The 25,623-nt window shown below is 45.9% G+C and overlaps 1 protein-coding gene across 1 annotated transcript in view; it reads right to left on the reverse strand.

Moving 5' to 3' along the window:
- Insc (INSC spindle orientation adaptor protein) overlaps positions 1-11,944 on the reverse strand; it is a 110,639-nt gene extending 98,695 nt beyond the window's left edge. Inside the window, 1 exon segment of the mRNA XM_028875887.2 lies at positions 11,568-11,944. Coding sequence (XP_028731720.1) covers positions 11,568-11,846 — 279 coding nt within the window. The 5' untranslated portion in view covers positions 11,847-11,944.
- Between the last annotated feature and the right edge of the window lie 13,679 nt (positions 11,945-25,623).

A 25,623-nucleotide genomic window follows, 5' to 3' on the forward strand; every position in this document is an offset into this window, starting at 1 on the left:
CCTCACAGCTGTTAGACCCTGGCCCCAGCTCTCCCCACATTTAGTATTACCATCCTGTATTCCCTCAGGTTCCAGCCCCAAGAGCACCACCCTGTTCTCCTCAGGATTAGCCTGCTCTCCGCGGCAGTCAATATTTGATTTAAACAAGGCCGTCACTTGAATCTTACTCCGGTCTCCACAACAGGCCCACTGCAAGACTGCAGTGCTGACTCCATTTAAGCTGGATTTGCTGGGGATGTTTGACCCCCTAACTGTCCAGTGACCTCCTACAGTACACTTTGTCTCCCTGTTAGGGCCAAAGTTCCACAAAGATATGTCCACAACAGCCAGTATCTGGATGGTCTTCCATGTGTTAGAAACCACCAAGCCTGGGACTGGAGAGGCTCATTCATTAAGAGCACTTGTTGCCCTTCCAGAAGAGCCTAGTTTGGATCCCAGCACCCACATCAGGCAGCTCACAACTGTCTGTAACTCCAGCTCCAGGGGACCTGGCATCTCTCTGGCCTCTTCTAGTACCCTCACTCATACACACATACCCACATGCAGACACATATCTTATACATACTAACATAAAAAATTAAAATTAGAAAACCATGAGGCATGGTGGAAAGATCCTGTAAGATGGAAAGAATAGATGGTCAGTTATGTCCCTTGAGTTACCAAAAGAAGCTCCTAAGCCCTCTCTCTTCTCTTTCTCCCCTTTCTGCAATCTGTTCTCTTTTTTGCAATCAAAACTCGACAAGACTCAACCCTTCCAATTGTCTCTCCTGTCACTCTGATTGCTCTATGAATAACGTGTAGGAAAGCTCTGGATCCGGCTGCCATTACTGCGCTGACCTCCCTCCTTTGGACTCCACCCTCACCTCACTCCGTTCATACTGTCCTTCCTCACACATGCCTCCAGGCCTTTGCCCTTCTCTCCAAAACTGCTCACACAGCTTGCTCCTTTTCCTCCTCCAGGCCTAAGCTTAATCTTAACCAAAGGGCTGGGAAGATACTAGTCTCTGCTTAAATGTGTGCTTATCCAAACCTTTCCCACTCTTGGAGCTCCTTCATGCTCTCTTAATTTTCTACATAGTACTGAGCACTGTGTTTGCATCCTGCATATGACCTGTTAACTGTCCTCTCAAAGCAAAAAAGCAAATCCTGCAAATACCTGACGCTGGCTTTTGCCCACTCTGGCTTCTCGGATATCTAGAGCAATGCAGAGCCCACAGCAGATGCTAAGTAGATGCTTGAGCAGATGTGAGAGTGAGTAAATGAGTCTGTAACTTAGACCCTCGGCACCCTGGGCATTGTTCCAAGATGTTGCTATCTGATGGGGCTGCTATTGTCCCCTCCTGCTCCGTTCCTACCCTGTCTGCTGCAGCAGATGGACAGCACACATTTGGGGAGTTTTGTAAATGACAGTCCAAAAGGACCGCAGCATCTGTAGAGGTGGAGCCAGACCACCACTGCCTTGTTCCTACATGCTGTGTTTTAAAGCTTGTTCTCTCCACACCTCCAGCCTCTCCACACATTCCATGGGACTGAAGGACAATTAAAGTAGAAAAATAAAATAAAAGTAGGGTGCCCCAGATGGAGCTGTTTGTCTTCGTCTTCGGGGACTGAGTCCTGACCTCCTCTGCCAAGCCCTGCAACCACTTGACATCTGCCTGATTACTAGATTGAGGAGCCAGTTCCCTAAGCTATGGGGGGAGGGGGAGGGAGGAAAGTGGAGAACAAGAAGGGAGCCAGGGAAGGGAAACAAGGAAAGAGAGTCAGTCCACAGGAAAAGAGCAGAGACAGAACAAACCGCCACACAAATCAACAACAGCCATTCAGCATGGTGCTGACCCTTCATGTCTCCTTACCTGGGCCTCTGGGCTGTGAGGACAATGGATTAAAATAATGCAAGAGAGGAGGGGATCCTCAGCTTTGAGTGTTGCAAATAAATCCAACATCGATTCTTGTCTGTTGATGGATGGGTAGGTGGCAGATGGGTGGGTGGAGGAGTGACCAAAGAAGAGGAAACAGATTGATGAATGACAGGCGAGTGAGAAATGCAGGAATGAGGGAGCCAGAGGGACCACATGGCCTATTCTAGTGCTTGACCTCTTTACAAGGGGGACTGACTGGGTCTGTACGCCCAGCTCTCTGTATTCTCTTTGGGCTTACATCCAGAAGAGTTGCATGTTGTGAGCTGCTGATCCACATAATCATTCAGGAGACTGGGTTGCTCCAGGGAGCCTTCCTACAATGGTAATGATCATTCACCCCACTCATAATCTGTCTGTGCTCAACAAAACCAGAGGTGAGGAGAACAAAGAGGCCAGAACTCAGGGAGACCACTGGAGTTCAGCTGCCTTCTCCAGAGCACTCCTTGGGATTAGACGGGAATTCGATGTCACCTGATCACCATCTCCACAAATCTCCTAAGTGATAGTCCAAGCCATTAGCCAAAAAAAATGGTACATGTTCTGAGATGAATGATTTATCTTCAAATAAAATTCTCACTTAAATTTTCTTTCTGTTAAATGATGCTATCATCTTTCTGGTTGCTCAACAACACCTCATCCTTTCATCCACTTACTTATTCAACCATTCATCCATTTATTCAACATGTTCCTGTGGCGTGGGTCAGCTATGTGCTGCTACCAACCAGGATAAAGCAATGTACAAACGTGAAATATCACAGAGAGCCATAAAATAAAATAACTTATTACAGCAAAACCGGAGATCCCTACTGTGATGGGACCTTGAAGGAGGCATAATGTGTTTTAAAACTTTATAAAATGGGATTTGATCTAGTCAGGGATATCATGGATATGAAAAGTGAACTGAGGGATAAGCAGAAATTTGGCAGGTGAGGAGAGGAAGGAAGAACATTCTAGGCAGAGAAGCAACCCTTGCAAAGGCCTATGGCAGCAGGGATGAGAGAACAAGCCTGAGAGAGGGCCACTGAGACAAAGCAGTGATGGGAGTACTGTGTGGGAAGATGTGGGCAGGGCCAGACAAAGGAGACCTGGTCAGCTTGCTTGGGAATTTGATCTTTATCTCAAGATCAGTTGAAAGTCACTGAAGTGTTTCGAAGTAGAGAAATGACAAAACCAGAATTGTTCTGAAGTCTCCTCTGGCTGCTCTGTGAAGACAAACTGGAGGGCAGCCAGTATGGACATAACTGTCACTCAGGTGTTCAGAGTGGTACCTTGAACTAGGGGATGCTGGTGAAGATGGAGAGATGTGATGGACTTAAGGGATACACACTAACATCAGCAGGCAAGGGGATGGCTGATTGGGGCTTGGGGCAGAGAGATGCCGAGGATGATGGCTTCATTGCTCTGGCTTGTGCAGCTGTAGAGACTGAAGGGTCATTCAGTGAGATCTGAAAAACCTGGTGAGGATCAGGTATTCCCAAGACTGGCAGTGCAGGGGGAAATGACATTCCATGCTGAATATGTTGAGTTTGACAGGCCTTGGAGACATCAACCTGGGAGACCCCTTGACTGCTTCTCTGCCACTTTCTGTATCCATCAGTTACTGTGTAGTGTTGACTCCAGCGTGTCTCCATACTGACTCAGTTCAGACCCCTGTAATTATTCCGTGTGTAATTAAAGCAACATCCTGGCTCTTTCTCCTCTAACCTCTCACATGCAAGTCTTTTTAAATAGAATCTCCTGAAAGAGACCTTTACTAAACCACCCTCACGCTAACATACCCATGCCCTGTTACTCTCTACATTAGGCTCAGTGGGTTATTTCTTCTCAAAAACACTTAGCATGATATTATGTTGGTTTACTGTGGAAGGAAATAGACATACATGTCTTAGCTCTGCCAAAAGACCATATACACCAATAACAAGGGCACAGGTCGCCCAAAATTGGGTTTCTAAATGTCATTACACCATAAAAGAAGCCTGGGATCTTCAAACAAATCGCTAATTCCAAGTTGGAATAAGGACGGATCAGAATGAACCCTAACTTCTTACTACATCAGATAATAAGGAAGCACTCAGAGAACCATGGAAACAAATTGAAAAGAAACAGAAGCCAGCTTATGACAGCCTCCCACTAACTGAATCTGAGATCATGTGACCATCAGAGCTTAAATAAATACAACACTTGATTCATCCAATGATTTAAAAAGATATGAGACCCCTGATGAAGGAACAAAGGGGGGAATTGAAAGAGGAAGAAAATGAATAATCTTTCACATAACAGAATAACAATAAATAAATATAAAATAAATAATTAATTCAAAATTATGACTGATATATCACTATAAGTTGATGACAAATATGGTATGTAAATATTCTCAAAATATCTTTCTACGAGTTACTTGTCAACTTATAGAGAGGAAAACAGCGATTTCATTGTAGAAAAATTGATAGACATCACCTGAAGTGAGCAATGACAGCCTCCATCACCAGGAGCCAGACAAATCCTATTCTGGGGCTTGCTGAAACGAAGACTCAAGAGAACACAGTTACCTGCCCAAATCATACAGCCTGACTCCAGCTATGCAGACCACCGAGCACCCAAAATGGAGGCTATTTAACGTAGTAACTACCTGTACTGTTCAAAACAAAGGGGTCCAGAGAAATAAAGCAGAGAAGACTAACAAGGCATGATGGTTAGAAGATACAGACTAGATCTGGGAGGAAGATGGTAGAGCCACAAAGACAGTGTCAGGGCTGTGATATATAATCTTTATTGTCAACTTGATTGAAACTGACATCAGCCAGGAGATACACTTCTGGGCATGTCTGTGAGGATGTTGCGGAGAAGCTTAACTGAATAATGAAGACACCCTACATACAAAGTGTTGGGGAATATTATTTTAAGGTGTGTTACTTTTGTTTTTGTTGCATTTGTTTAACTCAATGAAGCTGTGTCACTGTGTCTGTCCAAAACACCTGATGGTCTAATAAAGAATTGAACAGCCAATAGCAAGGCAGGAGAAAGGATGGGCAGGGCTGGCAGGCAGAGAGAATATATAGAGGGAGAAATCTGGGAGGGAAAAAAAAAGGAAGTAGCCAGAGAAGAAGAACTTCAGGGGCTAGCCACCCAGCTACACAGCCAGACACAGAGTATGAAGGAAAGAAAGGTATACAGGAATAAAGAAAGATAAAGCCCCTGAGGCCAGAGGTAGACGAGCTAATTTAAGGAAGGCTGGCTAGAAATAAGCCAAGCTAAGGCCGGGCATTCACAAGTAAGCATAAGCCTCCATGTGTGATTTATCTGGGAGCTGGGTGGTGGGCCCCACAAAAGAGTAAAAACAAGCAACAACAACAAAGGAGGAGCAGGATGAGTGCAGTACCCCACTTCTCTGCCGCTGCACTCACATCTTCACCATCCCAATAAACTACATCTCCTCAAATCATGAGCCCAAACCCCTCCCTCTCCTTCCTGAAGTTTCTGTGTCAGGACTGAGCAGCTAGGAGCGAGGTGGCTCACACAACGCAGCCCGCACTGATGGGGACTGTCCCTCCTCTAAACACACACCCAAGTACTTAGGGACACAGAGGGAGTGCCTCTCATTCATTCTGAGATCGATAACATGGAAAACTGACGTGCATTCACACAGTTAATAAAAAAAAATAGTATGGTAATGTATTTATAACCATGAGATATAACTTACACAAGCAATGAGAATGCATTAGATAAGTGAGAAGGATGTATCTTCATGTTATTGGAGAGAAAGGAAAGCAGAATGGTTTGAAAAAAAACCATCGATCAGTTAAAAACTGGATAAAGAAGAATTTCTTATCTAGTCTTACAAATTTTAATAAAGTTTAAAATAATGTTAAAATTCAAAGTGACATAAAATAGTAAGCACCCAATAAACATTTAACAAATGAATAACTGAACTCCCATTGGACAACAACCTTTCTGTTAAAAATGTCCAGTGCCTTGCCTGTAAATACATGAGAACTACCTGGGTAACTGAGCATAGCACCGTGGCCCAATACCCTTTCCAAGCTCTCCGCATAGTCTCCTGTCTCATTTCTGAACAGGAACTACTCATCCCTGGCTCACTACTGAATACCACTCGTCAGGTGGGACTCCTCATCAGAGAGTTATTCGTCTGGCGGGTCAACCTATTGAACACTAGTTGTCACCTGCTGTATATTCTCCCACAGCCTCTGGTAAAGCCATTTCTACCAGCAGCTCTCAGCCCACACCACAGACTCCAGTCACCGTAACTTGAAGTCCCCCAGACTTCCAACTAAGAAAAGCTTAGTGGGGTCTGGGGAGATGACTCAGTGGATAATCACTTGCCATGCAGGCGTGAGGGCTGGGGTTTGGATCTCCAGCAGTGGTCCACATGAAAGCCAGATGGGCATAGCAGCCCACTTGGAATCAGTGCTCAGGAGGTAGGGACATGGGCACACATGTGGTTTGCATACCTGCACATACATGTGTCCACACACATGTGAACACAACACATATACACACGGCTTAGCGCCTTAGCACATGCTGGTCCTCCTGTTCACTTTCTGGACCTCCTGTTCACTTTCTGGAACTTATTATCTTTCAAGATGAAGAGCATGAGAATCCATCTCTGGAAAGGCCCTCTGATGTACACAGCTGGAGAGGACCTGGCCTGTGTGGACCATACCCAACAGATGGGCCTCTGTGTGCATGTCTGTCTTGTCACATGGTCAGATGATGACTTGGGGACTGGGATGCTCCTTTGTGCCTTTATGACATGCTTTGGCTGGGTCCTAACACAACAAATGGTCTCATAGTGACTCAGTACTATCTAAGCTTCTAGATCTGTCTCTGGGTTGTTCTTCTTCAATATCCTCAAAATGTACAGAGGGGCAAGGAAAAGGAATTTGTCTCTCATTTTACACAAAAGGAAGGAGAAACAGGGAAGGTAGAAAACACATCAAGCTCAGAGGCTGAGGAGACCTGGTATCCACCTGTCTTGTGATCTAGTGCTCTTTCATGAAGGCGGATGGGATTGGAAGCAGGGAGATTGTCTTTCAGGGTTTGTTAATTCTATGCCAAATGCTAGGTTGCTAATAACCTCCCTGCTTCTCTCATCACCGATGTAATAAGATGCATCCATTTTACAGGTCAGCAAACTGAGACTAGACATCAGGTCTTTCCTTCTGCCTGCAAAGCTTGTGTACTTTTCCTCTCACACTGCCAGTGTGTGCTGCACACCTCTGACTCCACTAGGATGAATGACCTGGATAAAATATGCTGTCCCACAATGGCATCTCTTAAACCAGCAGGGCCCACAGGCCCACAATGCAGCTCACACTCTCAGACCACAGCCCACACTTCACAGGGTTTCCAAACCAAGATATTTGGTTTGTAAGACTAGCCTTCCATTTCTCCAGTGCAAACTGAACATAGTACACAATTACTCAGCCAGACTGCTGACGCCTAGAGACGCTGCATCAGACCTGGCAGAATCCTGTCTGCCCAGAGACAACCTCAGGGGATCTGGGACACCCCAGAGCTTGGCACTGGGGGTACCTAGAGCTGGAGGAGAGGAGTTTGGACTGACTAGATCAGGGCACTTTGGTGGGAGCTACATTCCAAGAACAGAAATTGTTCCAGGGAAAAATAAAACCAGAGAAGCCCAATGTTGCCCACCCCATGATGTTGGCTGGGAGATCCTCACCTGGCCCATGAGGCCTTCCCTCACCATGTACCCCTGTGTCCCAGTGAGTGACTATCACCATCTAAGGCTGGGAAGGCTAGGGATGCTGCTCAGCCATGAAACTGACATTATTCACATCCTGTTACCAGAGACAAGCCCTTAGTCCTCTCCTAGTTAACCTGAAGGGGCAGTTTTTCCTGCTTTCAGCCTTCCAAAATGGGGAGAGTTGTCTGTTCTAGTCAGTGGCCAGTAGCCATCCCCTGCAGACTCCAGAATGGGAGACCTGACAAGGAGGTATGGCTGGCTCTGACCTGGGCTTATTTGACCTAGCGATGCTTCGGTTCCCCTGTGTCTAAAATGCAAGTTCCCATTTCAGAAGGTGTCCTAGAGGTTTCATGAAACAAAAGATTCAAAGAGCCAAAAACAGAGAACTGGCTTTTACTAGATATTAAGTGTGGGAAATTGTGAGTAGACTTCCCACTCACACATTCTGACATCCCACACCATGATCTCTTGCTGGTTGTAAGTCTGCTTACCAGGTCAAGTTTCAATGTTGGGAAGCCAACAGAGCATAACCAGGATGAATTCTCAGCAAAGATACAATCTCCACTTTGAGGTCACATTTGTCCAGAAAAGAACAGATCTACTAAACCTTACCCAGTAGCAGGCCCAGGGTAGTTCCTCTTGCTTCTTTTGTGGTCAAATGCTTCTCATATAGTTAGCGTTGAACATGAGCAATGGCTACCACCTTAGATGACTTAGCCCTCCTGGAGAAGCAGTCACCCACATGGGGCTTGAAAGGTCACCATCAGGCACCCTAACCACTGCCCTTAGCGAGCATAGCTCTGGTGTGAGTTCTTTCCCAAACACATCAACCTCGACCAGTAAAACAATCTCTCAGAAAGAATTAGAGCTTTCACCAGCCTTGTGATAACTTGTGCCCTGCCCTGGGGTCTCTACCAAGTAACAAATGGCTTTCTGACTATCTGACAGACTTGAGACCCTGTTGTTAGAATCTTAAATGGTCTTTTAATAAAAAATAAAAGTAAAAGTAAAACTGGTACCAGAGATTGAGGTAAAAGCTGAAATAGAGAAGCAGAGCAAGCCACAGCCACCACCGATTGCCTCACCAACTCCAGGAATCCTCTGACTGAAATCCTCTGAGTCTTCACCCAAAAGGGTCTCAGCTGAACTCACGCTTTATATACCTTTCTCCACCCTGCCATCACTTCCTGGGATTAAAGGCGTGTGTGCTTCCCAGTACTGGGATTAAAGGTGTGTGCCACCACTGTTTCCAGTGTGGCCTTGAACTCACATAGGTCCAGATGATCTCTGCCTCCCGAAAGTGACAGGATTAAGGGTGCATGCCACCACTATCTGGCCCCTATATCTAATCTAGTGGCTGGCTCTGCCCTCCAATCCCCAGGCAAGTTTATTAGAGTATACAATATATCACTACAGGACCCCTTCTGGAGAAAGATGGGGCTGAACACCATCCTGTGACCTCCATACTGAGGGGAGGAGGCAAGATAACCCTCAGTGAGCCCTTGCACACTCTGAACTTCCACGTTCTTCATTCCAACCTCTGTCTTCACAAGGCCTCAATCATGTGGAAGGAAGCAGGGCTCAGACCCAAGAGACACAGACCTCCCTGCAAAGCCCTGGACAAGGCAGGGTCACATGTGGAAGGGGCAGTCATGAGGCCATGGCCAGGTTTAGGGCAAGGATCAAACCCCTTTGGGCATCCAGACACTAGGGCTTTTGAGACACAGAGAGGCTGGCAGCTGAAGCCCTCAGAGCAGGGGTGCTGATCAATGCCCCAATTCATTCTAGACAATCCCCATTGTCTGAACCAGCACAGAGATAGCCATTCTCTCCACCAGTCACTAGGAAGAAAAGCCCCAAGACATGGTTACCAATCAGAGCTCAGGCACAGAAGTCATAATTGAGACATATGGATTAAAAGTAGATGAAATCTTTCCAAGTGGAATATCTCAAAAAAGAAAGAAAGAAAGAAAGAAAGAAAGAAAGGAAAAGAAAAGAAAGAAGTCCAAACAATGTGGCTTCAATCTTCAGAGACTAACAGAATTCTTGATTGGTGGTTATTCTTTTTATTATTATTATTATTATTATTATTATTATTATTATTATCATTTCCTTTATAGAGTAGAAGTGAATTTACAGTTAGAGAAATGTAGTCTATAAGTTGTTAAAGTGGTAATCGAAACCCAAGCGATGACTCTTATTAACTTAGTGGGATGGAGCAGTGTGAAGGATTGGGAGTTTCCTAGAAGGCAGAGTGAAAAGGGAAACATGAGAGGGAAAATAGTTCCTTCTCTCTGCAGCAAACCTGCTAAGCTAGCACACCCAGCCTTTATTTATCCATCTGTAAGGGTCAGATCTATGTTTGGACCAAAGGAAAGGTAGACCCTAGTGGACCACTCCAGAAATGACTAAGCCTGGACCATTCCCCATTTCAACAGACTGAAAGGGCAGCCTTCAGGCCAAATCACAAACACGAAATCTTCCCTAACTTCCCAACCAAAGAAGTACATTGAATTTGGACAACATCATAGAAGCCTATGGAGAAGAGAATGGCCAGGGCAGAAGGGCTCTAGAAGTCATAATGAAATAATAGCCGTAAATGTAAGTACCAGTTCCGGCATTTGGGGGAGCTCAGTGTTCCAAGCACTGTGATTGTTGCTCCCAATGGTCTCCACATAACTGCTCAAGGAGAGAGACGGGTGTTGAAAGGCTGTCTCCCCAGCAGCTGCAGACAGGATGACTAAAACCCAAGCACAGAAGGAATGGTCCAGTCCCATTCACCACACCCTCCCCAGCCCAGCCCCACAGTCCCACTGTACTTCTGCAGCAGGATGAACCGAAGTCATGAACTTGAGCCTGGGGCAAGCTGCAGGTGCCGAGGGTCACTCACCTCCTCGTTGAGTCCATATCACTAAGACAGGCCTGCTCCCTCTAAATGAGCAACTGCTGTGTTTCCCACCTAGACCTTAAGGCCAAAGGGTGGGTGCTCTGTGGCTAGGCTCCATGGATGAGACACCCAAAGGCATCATGTCACCTCCTGCCTTAATCCCCAGCCAAAGCCCTCAGTGGAAAGTATTCCCCTACTGAGGCCATGTTTCTGAACCCATTTTTGTCAGAGATGCCCAATGAAGGGTACAGGAAGTAAAAGGGGGGCTAGAGGCAGATGTCAGGGTCAATCCAAGGCTGTATGGTTTTGAATATGCATTTACAACATGGATGCATGCTACACACATGCCATTCGCCGTTGGTGTACAGTCTGTGGAACGTGGCTGCACTGTTAGTGTACAGGAGTAAGTGTCCCCTGTCCCCACACCCCAGTTATGAAAGTGGCCCCGTGGAGGAAGGTCCATGGAAATCTGTTCACTCTTATATTGGATGAGAGCTTTAAGCTCCAATGTGGCCCGAAGCCCTGAGAAACCAAAGCTGCCTGACCTACAAGCAAGACACCCCAGTTGAGGACAACAGCTGGGGACAAATCAGGTCACCCTAGAAAGTGTGAGCTCAGGTGTCTATTGCTCCTTATCCACCTTCTGAGCGGTCTCTCACCCTCGTCCATCATCCACACTGGCGGGTTCCCTCCCTCTCGACAACAGGTTCCTGGCCCCCACACAGAGGCACGTCACTTCCACCGGCACAGCTAGGCCCACCTGTGTGCCACAGACACAGCAGCCACCTTTGAGCATGCTCCAGGCCCAAAACACACACACACACACACACACACACACACACACACACACACACACACACGAGCACATGCTAGAAAATTCCTGTGCTAGACACACTCCCTTCCACTGACACCCGCTCCTGCTCACACTGACACATCACACCTGCTATCCTAGAGGTCATAATTATGCCGGCAGCTCCAGTCCAGCCCCAGCCCCTGAATCCAGCCACAGAGCTAGCCATCCCCTCTGCTTACTTACTCTGAGCTTACAAGGCAGAAAGCGGGTGTGTGCAGAGGCCAGCGATGGGTGGCAGCTCACAGCAGCTGGAACTCCAGAGGCCAGGCGCAAAGTGGCCGCTGGGGCCGGCGCTGCCGGAGGCTGCCTGCTGCCCCCACCCCCCAATCCCAGGCTCTTCCCTAGCGGTGCACACCCAGCTGAACGTTTGTCCTGCGCCAAGCACCGTGGCCTGAGAGGCTCTGCCGGGGAGCGAGGGCTATTTCGGAGCCCCTGGCCACAGTGGAGACCGCGCGCTGTCATCTGTGGGAGCTCTGGAATGGGGACGTGGTCGGGTCTAATTAGAGACCCGACTCACCCCTGGGCTGGGCCATCACCCGGAGCCACCAGAGCCGGCCAGGCGAGGGCGCCCACATGTGTCCCGCATGCCAACATCTGGAGAGGGGAAGGGACTGTGCTGCCACGATCAGTTTCCTGGAGCTGAAAGAAAACAGGGAGAGATTTGGGCGCAATTCACATCCCTGAGCAGGGCACAGCCTCACTGAGCAGCCCCAAACGCCAGGAATACAACAGCGTTTGTCCACTGCAGGTGCTTCCCTTTGCAAACTCAGTTACCCACTTAAGTCACCCTCCACATCACAGACCTGCCAAAAATGACAGGGGATGTTGATGAGGCGCCTTCCCACCTCACCCTCACCCCTGGGCTCCATGTCAGATGGCTAAGTCCACAGAAGTCTGGTCCAGGACCAAAAGCTCTGGAATGCTACATTTTTAGACTGAAAGGAAGCTTCTAGTTCATTCCATCCAATGGCTTCCACCCTGCTATGACTCCTCGGAGCCTCTACCTTCCTAAAGTGCCAAGAAAAAACAGTTCTCCACCACCTGGAGCCTGATGGGAGGTTTGTGGGTTTGTTCACATTGTATGTTCAGGGAGAGCAAGCTCAGCGTCACCTCCATGGCACAATGTCCTGAGTCTCTTCCTTGAGCTAAACACTCCTGTTCCTTGCTCCAGGTTCTGGCTGGCTTGGCTGGCCTTGGGCATACCACAGCTTTGACATCAAATCACTCACCTTGGCTCCCTGGGGGCTCAGGGCTCTGCAGGTGACCCAGTCATTCCCCTGGGGAGCCAATTTCAATTCCAGTCTGCTTCCACCCAGACAGCAGGACTTTGCTCCCCGCTGTGTGAGAGGCCTTCAGTACCTTATCCTCAGGTCTGTTTCCTTCCCTGGAACAGGCCGGGGCCTCTACGGGACATCGGCTGGGTGCTGACACTACACCACACTTTCCTCAAGTAGGCAGTTTGCAGACCCGTATCTCCATGTGCCACTGGTAGGTGAAGGGGCACGCAGATAACCTGGACTCTGTCTCCCTCTACTACTTTCTGGCTGTACCTCGGTCATGTCAACCAACTGCTCTGAGCTTTAGTTTCCCCAAATATATAACGGACTCGTCACCAGGTCTGCCTGCTCAAAGGCTTTAAAAGTCTGAAAGCTTAGGGATGTGCCGTGACCAGGAAGGCGAAAATGGTTTGTAGCATGTCAGAAGGGAGGCTTAGGTCTTAATCAGCACCCTATTAGCAAGAGGCCTCAGAGGGCTTTTATTCTAAGTCCAATCTTGTACTTATATTTGAAGTAAGAAGAATCATTTAGTTTGCTACATATGCTCTTTAGGCACTTGTCATTAAAGGCTTCAACCCACCCAATATACACACATGCACACCATACACATGCACACACACACACAAATAATCACATACACACACAAAGAACCACATACACAGACACATACACACACAGACACACAACACACATAACACATAAACATACATACACATACACAAATACATACATATATACACACAGACATGTATGCATATATACACCCATAAATACACACAGACACAAACATACATACACACATACAAAGATAGAGACACCCAAACACTCATATATGCACACAAACATATACCCATATGTACACAGGAACACACAAATACACACAAATACACACAGACATATACATGTACACATTCCTGTGTACATGTACACATGTGTATTTATAACATACATACACATGTGTACATGTACACAGGAACACACAAATACACACAGACATATACATAGTACACACACGTGTACACATACACTGACACACATGCATGCTCATATATATGCACACGCATGTACGCACACAAATGCATACACATACCCTTCCCAGATACCTACAACACAGCACAGCCTCCTGGACTCCTGGGCTCCCCATAAGCCCCAGTTGCCTGGACCCTCTCGGGTGGATTCGCCATCCCCTGGGGGCCGCCTCATGGCCACAGTCAGGGCTGTCGTGATTCAGGTGTCCTTACAGAGGCCCCTGTGAGCAGCCCCATTCTCTCCCTGCATCCTCTTGGGCCATGGCTGATGAGACCTTCAAGGCTAATCAGGACTAAGGCTGCCCCAGGAGCTCGGAGTTAAAGTATCCTCCCTTGTGCCCCCTCCCCTCTGCCTGCTTGGCTTCCCAAGCACTGCCCTGCTTAATTCTTAATGGAAATTCCATCCCCTTTGCAGGTTCTAGCTGGCTCAGGGAGCCCAGGCATGAGCCAAACTCCACCCAGAGAGAAGGGGGACTGCCTGACCATATCCGCACATACAGATATTCACATATGCACAGGCAGAGCCCCAGACATAGCCACACACTGAAGGAGAGTAGAATCCCAGTACCAAGTCAGACATAGTCACACACGGTACTCACAGCCTTTGTTTCTCTAAGCCTCCTACCAGCACTAAGTTCAGTATCATCCCCATTTTATACACAAAGAAACTGAGGCAGGGGAATCAAGTAGCTCATGTGAGGCATCTGGTAATCAGCCCAACACATGAATACCAGGAGCTGTGCAAAGAGGCACATGCTCATCGCTCATACATTTTGCAACTGTAGTAATTTTTTGCAGACGTTATTCCCATTGCACAGACAGGGAAGACTGGAGACCAGGTGGCTCAAATCATCTGTCTGGCCTCACAGCTGGTGATATAAAGGGAGCCCTCAGAGAATCTGAGTGAGTAATGCCCATGGGCTACTCAAAGGGCTCCCAACCCCACAGCATGAGTTCTGCCCTCCAGACCCAGATGAGGCTGGAGGAAGCCCATGGGAGCTCATAGCATGGCCATGGAATGTTGACATCATTGCAAACAGAGCCACGCTTCCAAGAGATGGTAGAGAGGAGGGAGGGTTCAGCAATGACGAAGGGTGACCAGCAAAGTCCTACACCTGAATCACTGAGAGAAGACAAGTACAGAAGGCAAGATCAGTGGAGTTCAACAGCTCAGAAACTCGGACACTGCTGGTTTCTGCCACACTAGCAGCATCTATACTCTGGGCAAGAAGATGGGCATTCTCCCGAGCACCCCTAAAAGAGCATGCCCAGGAGGGCCTGAGGACGACTTTGCATGGCAGCCTGGAGAGAGGGGTTTGTAACCCTCAATATATTTGTTAGTTACTCCAACCAAATATCGAAAGGAGCTTCCCAAGGGACAGGGGGTCATCTAGGCTCACAGTATGAAGGGATGCAGTTTATTGTGGAGCAGAAGGCACAGCGGAGGACTCTGTTCACCATGGCAGGAACTTGCAGCATGGAAGAAGCTGGTCCATGGTGGCAGCAGTGGGCAGTTGGTATTCCTCATCACCTCGCATCTTGATAGGAAAGAAAGCAGACAGGAAGTGGGACCAGACTGTAACAACCCAAGGGCCACCCCTGGTAACCTACTTCTTCCAGTGAGGCTGTACCCCCTAAAAGTTCCACAATCTTCCAGAACAGGGATACCAGCTGGGGGCCAAGTATTCAAACACATGAGGCCAGGAGGAACCTCTCACATTCAAAACACAATGCCCCTACAATCAGATCAGGACTTGCAGTAATACAGACAGCGGCTGTAGTAACGGGAGACTCAGCCCAATCACTTACATTTCTAAAGAATTCATTTGGAAACTGCACTTAAGAACCACTGCCTTCTACAGAAATGAGAAAAAGTCAGTTCAGTTCAGCTCAAATCCCAATTTCCAACTCCCAAGTAAAGAACCCACGGTCTTGAGGACTGTTAGTCCTTTCCCTTATCCAACCACCTTGCCAGCTTCTGTGTCAGCCCTGCTGACTGCTGGTTAACTTTGCTGGGCTCCCCAGTGGCCTCTGTGTTTCAGCATACCTCCCCTGCCTTCCATCAGCACAGAGGTTATCAAGGTGAGACACCCGCACAGAAATAGCTCCCGACCAGACAGGCTTTCAGGACTGGGGAGAGATACAAGGTATGGTGGTGGTAGCGGCTCAGCCCACAGGGAGAAGAGTTGGACCAGGATGCTGTTACTCTGTTGCAATCTCCTGCTCAGCATCCAGGAGGGATGGAGGGATAGGTACTCACAGAGGACAGGGAAAAGTGCATATGGACACAGAGTTGCAGACAGGCTAGAATGGACACACTGATACCATAGAAATCTGGTCCCTTCTTGGAGTTCCTAATCTCATTAATAAAAAGAATTTAAGAATGAATTCAACAGAAGTTTGGAACAATTTTTTTTTATGGTTTAAAAGAAAGAAGAAGGAAAACAAACAAAAATACATGACAGACAGTCTGTAAATCTCATCAGCTTCTCAGAGAATAATGGATGAGAGAAGGAAAGGAGCCATGCTATTTGAGTTCCCAGCATGGAAGGAAGTCTGCCACACAGCATCAGGCAGTGGAAAGAGGAGCTTTAGAGAAAGAGCAAGGAAACCCAGAGTATGAGAAAAGGCAGCCTTAGGATCTGGCCAGCTTCCAAAAGAAAGAGACAGAAAAAATTAAAAGTTTATTCAGGAAGGTGGGCAGAGCAGCCAAACCTCATGGCTGTGTTGTAGAGACTGTGTTGGGAGACAGGAATTCTGGGAAGGAAAAATATATACTATCTCATTAAAGGAATAATTATTTCTCCTATCTCTTCCACATAGCCTGAGGTGAAACCACCTTCCTGAGAGGTGTTCCCTTGACCAGGTCATTAACCCTCTCAAATTAGAATGTTAGGTCTCCACCCAGGCCCAGGATTCTATTGTCTTGGGCAGAAGGTGTTTTTTTGTTTTTTGTTTTTGGGTTTTTTTTTTTTTTTTTTTTTTAAACTGGGCCTTTAATGCTGTTCTAGCAGCAGCTCCGAATCCCTAGATCAACAGCCAATCAATCTCTCCAGCTCTGCACTTCTTCAAGAGGGAATAGTTGCCCAACTTCCATCACCAGTGTGCGAACCTGTCATTTAATCAGAATGGAGAAATGAGAAGATCCTCTGAAATCTCCAGCCTGGGTGTTAGAATTCTAAAACCTAGTGAATGGCAAAAGAAATAAAAAGAAAAGGACCTGACTGCTCTTAGGTATGGTGGAGGAGAAAGTTAATTATAGATAAAAGGGAGAGCATAGCCAGAGGCAAGGACAGCTGGGAGTGTCCAGAGTTTATATGACCCTGACTGAGCTGGGCCATGTAGGGGGAGGGGGAGGAAGAGAGGAGAGGGGAACAGGTGCAGCAGCTAAGAGAGCGATGATATGAAAGGGGCAGGTAACCAAGATGTCTGGATTATATAGGGAAGAGCAGCCCAGTCCCCTGGACTGGGGAGTTTGGGGTAGGAGGTAGGGTATGCAAGCCAGGAGGACCCTATAACAGGTAGGGACTGAGGGATGCTGGGAGAACCTGATGGCCAGATCGGCTTTGATATGTTAAATAGGTACCTCAGCCACTTATCCTGAGGTTTGAGACTTAACACCTAGGTCTCCTCAGAGGTTCAGAGTCAGCATAGGGATGGTGACCTGGAGTCCACATACACACCTCTTTACAGTAAGAAAGATACTAACTTTCTTATAGGCAGAGATCTGAGTCCAAAGAGAATCTGCTTAGATTTCCAGGTTCTTGTACCTCAAAATAAGGAATTTGGACCAGGGTTACATGGATAGTGATGGAAAGAGAGAGTTTGTGGGGAAAACGAAGGAACGAAGGAAGGAGGGAAGGAGGGAGGGAGGAAAAGAGGGAGGAAGGGAGGGAGAGAGGAAAGGAAGAAGGAAGGAAGGGAGGGAGGGAGGGAGGGAGGGAGGGAGGGAGGAAGGAAGGGCTCCTGAGAGGGCCTCAGAGCTAGAAGAGGAGCTCTGAAAGGCTTGGTGAGCTTTTAAATGCTCCTTTACATACTGCCTGTTTTCTCTTGGAAATCCTCTCTCCTAGACTATTTTGTTATAGGTGGTCCTAGTGCTGATGGGTTTTAGATCTTTTCTCTCTCTCTCTCTCTCTCTCTCTCTTCTCTCTCTCTCTCTCTCTCTCTCTCTCCTCTCTCTCTCCCTCCCTCCCTCTCTCCCTCTCTGCCCCTCATCCTTCCCTCCCCCTCCACAAGCCTTAACCTCCTGCCAGGATTTCACATTCTTAGCTTGAACTTGGCCATGGTAGGAGTATTTATTTACACCACAAACCTGGACAAACACTGTTTAGTCTCACTCTGTTTGGTTGTGCTTTGGAAAGCCTGTTATTAACCACTCACTGGCTCCACATCGGGCGTGCAGGTCTTGGTTTTCAAGCACCCCATATAATTCTGATGCAGGCTAACTTTGAGAGCCGAGGATCTACAAAGATATTCTATCTCAAATCCTCCATTTGACAGACAGGGAAACTGAGGCTTGTTGAGAGGAAATGTCTCAGCCAAGGTCACTGTGGCAGGCCGTTTGTGTCAGGGCAGTAGGGCTGATGGTGGCTCCTGAGTGATTCCATAGCTCTGGAGGGAGGCCGGAGAACTTCCCTGTCTGATGGAGTGCAGGCCGCTCTGAAAACCACCATTGCAGAGTTGCATAATTGAGCTATCGCTCACCATTGGGCATTGTTCTGATGTCAGGACGTAGTGGAGAGAAAATAGAAATGGCAGGTATTCTGGGTTCTTCTTTTCACTAACTGGCTCTGTCTGCAGTTCAGAGGGTGAGGGTGAAAGCGATGCTTTAACAAGCCTTCCAGATAATCTTTGAGTGACACTTCTGTAGCAGGAGAGGCTGTAGCTTCTGCCTCATAAATAATGGCTCAGAGACAGTTCAGGTCAGAGAAGGAAGACCCACAGGGTGCAAGGCCAGCACATATAGCCAATAACCACCCAACTTATTTAACCCTGTGTCCTGATGGCCATAGGCTAAGCAGTGGCCCCGAGTCCTAAGCTCTGACAGGATCCATTCCTCAGAAATCTAAGAGCAACACCTTTCTGGAAACAGCAGGACCACCACAGCAGACACAAGCAGAGGAGATGCTACGTCTGACTGGCTACATACTTAATGAGGGGTCACTGGGTGGACCTTCCCTGGCCCTTTTGCTCATTCTGTTTGGTCTGAGGACAGCTTTAGGTGTCCTGTCCTGATTCTAGAAGTTACTTTGGTCTCACCAACACTGAGTCCAGCATTTCCTGTTTCTCATGTTCCCCAGGTCCAGGGGAAAGAGTAACTGAAGTAATGAGGTCTACTCACATCACATCCACAGTCAGGAGTAGAGAAAGGGAGCTGGATAGATGGTTCAGAAGTCAAGAGTGCTTGCTATTCTTACAGAGGACCAGAGTTTAGTTCCAGCACCAAGGTTGAGTGGCTCACACTGCTTTACCCCAACCTCCAAAATCCCAGCACCCTTCTGATCTCTGCAGAGCCTCCCAGGCACATAGACGCACAGACACACAGACACACACAAACACACAAACACACACACATACACACACACATACACACACACACAGACATACACACAGAGAGAGAGACACACACACAATAAAGCCAATCATTAAAAAGAGCAAAGAGAGGACTATTTGAATAATTCAAAAAGCCTTAATGTCAACCCTATGAACCATTATTAGAATGGATGGATGACTATCCAAAAAGGATCTCTCTCACAGAAAAGATTTTCTTTCCTACAAATCCCAGAACTTTGTAGGAAAGAAAAAATTAAATTCCATGAAATTAGCACTACCCATAGTTTGAAAGGTCTGCCCTCTAGAACTTACTCATGTCTAATCCCCATAAGAATGTGGAGGGGGCCTGGGGAGGAGCCTCAGTGTTTACTGTTCAAATCCCCAGAACTTCTGTAAAGCCAGGTGCAGTAGCCTGCTCTCTAATCTACAGTGGGGTGAAGATGGACTCTTAAGAAGCTCAGGGACCAGCTAGCCTGGAGTACACAGTGGCAAACAACTACAGAGACCATAGCTCAAACAAGGTGGCAGCAAGGATCAGCACCTGAGGTTGTTCTCCGACTTCTATATGTGTATCACGGTACATATGTGCCTACACCCACACATACAAACACATATGTACATACACACATGGGCACACATCATAAACTCACAGATGTACAAGTTTCAATCTAGAACACTAAGACCATCCAAGGATAAGAACATTCCCAAACAAATTGCTACTTCAGAACATGGTGACTTCACTAACTGAACAAAACTCAGCTTATCAGGTGTTAAGTAATGAAGGCCTGGCATTATGTACATAATTTAGGATGTAACTGTGATTAGGGCAAAGTTGGACTTTGGGATGCTCATAGATCAGTGGTATGGAAAGATCTGGTGCTCAGAGAGTTAGGAGCACAGAAGATTTGCTATGTCAACCACTGAAAGAAGAGCACATATGAGATGACTCTAGGTGCAGGGATATAGGGAAAATCTGTGAGGACTCTGCTCTGATGGATGCCAATGAACTAGAAAGCAATAATATGGGTGATGGAAGAGGTCAGGGATGAGGAGACAGCAGTAGACAGAAGTAAATGGCAAAGTGAATGACTACAGACATGTAATATGACAATATGATTTCCAAGCAGCATTAAAGGTCTAATTAAGGCTCTTGGACTCTGGAGTTTTAAAATGAGATAATCAATATGACTATGTGTTTATCTTCAGTCTTGAAGGTCCTTAGTCCATATGCTAAAACCTTCTCTAGCACAGTCTGAAGGTAGACGCCACCAGTGATGGCTTAATTATCACTTTCTGAGACCCCATACTACCATAAGTAGACATGACTGTAACAAAGTGCTTCCTTGTTGAGTTGGCTTTGCTCTGTAGTCCGTCCTGCTTACGCATGGATCAGAGGGCTTATTGCTGGTGGCTGTTTTCTGTGTTGCTCCATCTCTTTCTAAATCTGGTCATTCAGAAATGTGTTAAAACTGTGACCACATATCCAAACGGTGAGGCTGGAGCATGCAGGAACAACTCCACTACATAAGTAGGAATGTAAAATGGTGCGTTACCTCTAAGCCTTTGACTGTGCAATCCCACTACCAGAAAAGACAAAACATGGTATCACATTAGATATAAATTAAGAGGATCTTAGATTGTATCCAATTGCATTCTCTAAAGGAATAAATGTGAATACGTTGGATGAATTTTGCTCCGCATATGATTATTACAGCACTTTTATGAATGTCTGCAAACAATTTCCATATGTAAAAGTGACTGATTAACTAAGTGCTGGCACATTTATTTAATAGAATGTGAAATAGAAATTTTTAAAAATGGACCAGTAGAAGAACACAATGGAACAGAGAAAAATGTACCCTGGGGAGGAGAGTGTCTTAGGTTCTTCTACTGCTGGATAGACTACTCCAACAAAAGCAACCAAGGGAGAGAGGGTTTGTTCTGGATCACGATTTAAGGCATGATGAATTATGATGGGGAGGTGAGGGCAGCAGGAGGTTGCAGCAGCTGGTCGCTTCATATCCACAGTCAGGAGACAGAAGTGATGCATGCCTCTGCTGCTCTGCCTGCTTCCTCCCCTTACACAGTCCAGGATCCTAGGCAGGGAATGGTGCCACCCACAGTGAGCAGGGCTTACCAGCATCTATGAGGGTAACTGAGTTAATCCCCACAGGCATTCCCAGAGTCCCATTTCCCAGGTGACTCCAGATTCTGTCGAGTTGACAGTTAACACCACCATCACAGGCAGATTTCAAAGAAGCAACTTTGATCTGATTTATTTTATTTATTTATTTATTATAATTTTATTTATTTATTTATTTTTGGTTTTTCAAGACAGGGTTTCTCTGTATATCTTTGTGCCTTTCCTGGATCTCGCTCTGTAGACCAGGCTGGCCTCGAACTTTCAGAGATCCACCTGCCTCTGCCTCCCAAGTGCTGGGATTAAAGGTGTGCACCACCACTGCCCGGCCTGATCTATTTTATAAATATGTACATAAGATATTTAAAAAAAAAAACTTCCTTCACACCCTTAAATGCTGCAAAGATGGTTCTTTACATTTTTCTTTATTTTATTGATAACTAACAGATAATAATTGTACAAATTCATATTGTTTAGCAAAACAATCCAATATCCTGATACACTTATGCATGTGTGATGTCAAATCATGGTAACTCACACATCCAGCGCCCTGAGTGTTTATTTCTTTATAGCATGGCATTCATACACACAGAGTGACAGTGCCAGCCATGCCCACCGTGAAACCACAGCAGAAGTCATCCCTCTGTGTGACCGTAGCCTCACACCCTCGACTAGCTTCCCCCGTCTCCCTCTGTGATAGCCATCGCTCTGCTCTTAACTTCATGAGATCAGCCTTTTGAAGACCCCACATGTGACTGGAGGCATGTAGTACTTGTCTTTCCATGTGTATCTAACTTCATTTTATGTCATGTCTTCTAGATTGATCCATGTTGTCACAAATAACAAGATCTCATGCTTTTGTGGCTGGATAGTATCTCCTCATCTATGCACCTCTTTATCTTCTCGTACTGATGGACACTTAGGCTGGTTCAGAGCTTTGCTAAAGGAGCAGTACTGCAGTACACAGAGGCGCAAATCTTTCCAACACACTGACTTCATTTCCTTTGGATATGCACCCAGGAGTTGAGTTACTGGGACATAGTGTACTTATATTTTTAAGGAACCTCTGCACTTTTCTGTTATGGTTGTACCAATTTACATCTTTCCCAGCAGTTACACAAAACTGTTAATGGTTGCTTTCTGTAGGTGGTATGATAACTAAACAACAGATGTTTTTCCTTTCTTCTAATTTTTCCATTTTGCATATCAAATATGTATTGCTTTATCACTAGAAAACCAAATCCTTTTTTACTAAAAAGCAAACCGTACTAGCACTTCATCACTCAATCAAGACTAACTCTTCCACAATCCTTCCCCAACCCCAATCAGGAGGTCAGTAAGTCTCCTCTGAGTTCAGACAGCAGCCAGACATAACAAGCCTTAGTGAGACACCCTCAGCAAGATGAGCAGTCCTGTCAAAATGTAGGGACTGCATCCATTTCCCTGAGGCACCCCACCCCTGCGTCCCTCCACTTCTGCCCCAGCCTTTGTCCTTTGGGAAAATCAAAACTGCAACCTAGTGGTCTCACTGCCACTGCCACTAACCTCTTTTTCACTTATCCCCAGCTTCTCAAGCAAAGCCTCTCAGAGAAGAGTAACCACCCGGCTTCCCTCTTCCCTAAAGATTCCCATCTGCCATCAGAATCCCGAGCCCCTTTGGGAGAAAACTGCCTCTGGGAGGGGACACAGTTACTTCAAACTTACAGGAGTAGGAAGATTTAGAGATGAATCTGGGAGACTTGTTTTCCACCCTCCAGGGAAGAGAGCATCCTGGTAAAGCAAGCTGAAGCGATGCTTGATGCGCCCCCTGGTGGAAAAAAAGCTGTAAATGAGGAGGGAGGCTCTTTTAAGATGCCACCAATCCCCAAAGCATTCATTTTCAAAAGTCCTCTCCCGTGTCTTTTAAAATTCCACCTATATCTCACATTAAATATAATCTCTGTACAACGACATAATAATTTGAGTAACGTAAATCCATGAATGTGTAAACATTCACATAACTCCAATAAAACATGCTTGGTAAATGCAAACCTTTTCATGAGTCTCTGAAAAGAACTTAGACACTTGGTTCAGAGTGTCAGTATCTGAGGAAAGAGAAGTTCACACATCAACCTCATAGTGAGGTTTGCACCCTTCCTTAACCTGGGTGACAAAGAGACATCAGGAGTGGGGACTAGCAAGGTGACCACAGACTGGTTTGGGGAAGGCCCACAGCAATGGAGCTGTGCTCTGGGCGAAGCCAGACTGGTTCCTGGGAAGGCATGAAGCATGCTTCTGCAAATCCCTGCCAGTTTTTATACCCAGCTCACATAGAACATAGCCCCTCCTCCAGACAGCAGAGACCATGGGAGAATAGGGAACAGCTTCTGCCTTAAAGGATTAGCCAGCCTGATAAGAAATACTGCATCCAACACAAAGGAAAACTAAGATAGCCCATGAAGGACTGGGTGATCCAACTCCTGGATGTGGCTCAAATTATGAGAAATCAGAGAAGAGAGCTTTTTCTTTTTCTAGCCTCTTAAATACTTTAATGCATATTTCAATAAACTAAAAGAGGAGTTGAATTTTTCATTGTAAAGAAATGGTCAGCACTTGAGGAGACAGTTATGTTTAACTAGATTGAAACATTATACAATACATTGATGTATTAAAACATCTCAAGGTATTCCACTAGTCTGTATAATTTTGTGTTTTGTATATTAGTTTATAAAGAAAGTTAATTTAAATTAAAAATTAATGAGGAGCACATATTCCAAATGTTCATCTTTTCCTCTGCTCTGGTTCTTAGAGGGAGCACTCATTAGATCTTTTTATATTTGTTCTGATCTCAATGACTCCTATTCAAACTTTAATAATGCTCACAACCCAAGAACTCGGCATAGCTCTTTCAGAGCCATGGGTTACTTCAGTCCCTTGGAGGTCCCTCAATTTTATATAAATCTAGAGATACCATCCTGCTGAGGATGAAGCTGATACAGTGGACATTAAACTTTTTTCCCCAGCTAGCACTCTAACAGGAATTTGGAAAGCTCCTGCTGTGTAGCCCTCATAGAAGAGGAAGCCTGCTGCTCACAGTGGAAGCTGGAAGACGACATTATCCTGGCTAACCCAGCACACTGGAAATAAGCACAAGCCATGACCTCCATGCTCCCCCAGGACTCTGCATCTTGAGTAAATAGCATGAGTGTTTATATGGTGACATCAGTACACATACCTCTTCTAAGTAATTTTTAAAGCAACTTTCCAAGTTCTAAGAAATATATTACTGAAATATTAGTTGGATTTAGTTGCAGGATAGTCAACATCTTTAAACTACTGAAGCTTTCCATCCATGTGTATGTCTCTTCTCTTATTTTGTTTTTGTTTTTGTTGTTGTTTTGTTTTGTTTTTGAGACAAGGTTTCACTATGCATACCTGGCTGTCCTGGAACTCATTACATAGACCAAGCTGGCCCCAAACTCACAGAGATCTGCCCATCTCTGCCTCCTGAGTGCTGGGCTTAAAAGCATACACCACCACACCTGGCAATTTAGCTATTTTTAATGGCTCTGAGTAAAATACAATGTTTTAAACAAATAAAAGGCACCCAAACAAGTTGGAAAGAACTAAAGAATTAAAACTACCTTTATTGTAGATGTGGAGCAAAGGGAACACTCCTCCATTGCTGATGGAGTACAAACTTGTACAGCCTCTATGAAAATCAATATGGCAGTTCCTCAGACAATTGAGAATCAATCTACCTCAAGACCTAGTTATACCATTCTTGAGTGTATACCCAAAGAATGCTCCATCATACCACAAGGACACTTCCTCAACTATGTTCATAATGGTTTTATTCTTAATATCAAGGAACTAGAAACAACTTAGATGTCCCTCAACAGAAGCCTGGATAAAGAAAATGTGGTGGAGGCTGGGGGCTAGATGGTTTTGAGGAAGAGGTCTTGGTGGACTCTTTGATAGAGCAAAGGGAAGCAATGCCTTCTGGGAAATGAGCTAAGTTTTAATCTAGTCTTTAAGATTAGAAGTCAAAAACAAAAATATTAAGGAAAAGAAAACCTAATGGATCTTTGAAGTATTGTTATGTGGAATTGAGTGGGACTTTTGAGGCCTTTCTTCCAGAAAACAAGGACTTGGTTGTCAGGCCTATATTAGGCCTAAACCTTGGTGCCATGTATTTGTACTTAAATCATTTTAATGGAAAGTGTCTTAGTGCAAACTTAGTTCAAACTTCTAGTGCAGTT

Source organism: Peromyscus leucopus, chromosome 1, assembly GCF_004664715.2.
Source record: "Peromyscus leucopus breed LL Stock chromosome 1, UCI_PerLeu_2.1, whole genome shotgun sequence".
NCBI lineage: Eukaryota > Metazoa > Chordata > Mammalia > Rodentia > Cricetidae > Peromyscus > Peromyscus leucopus.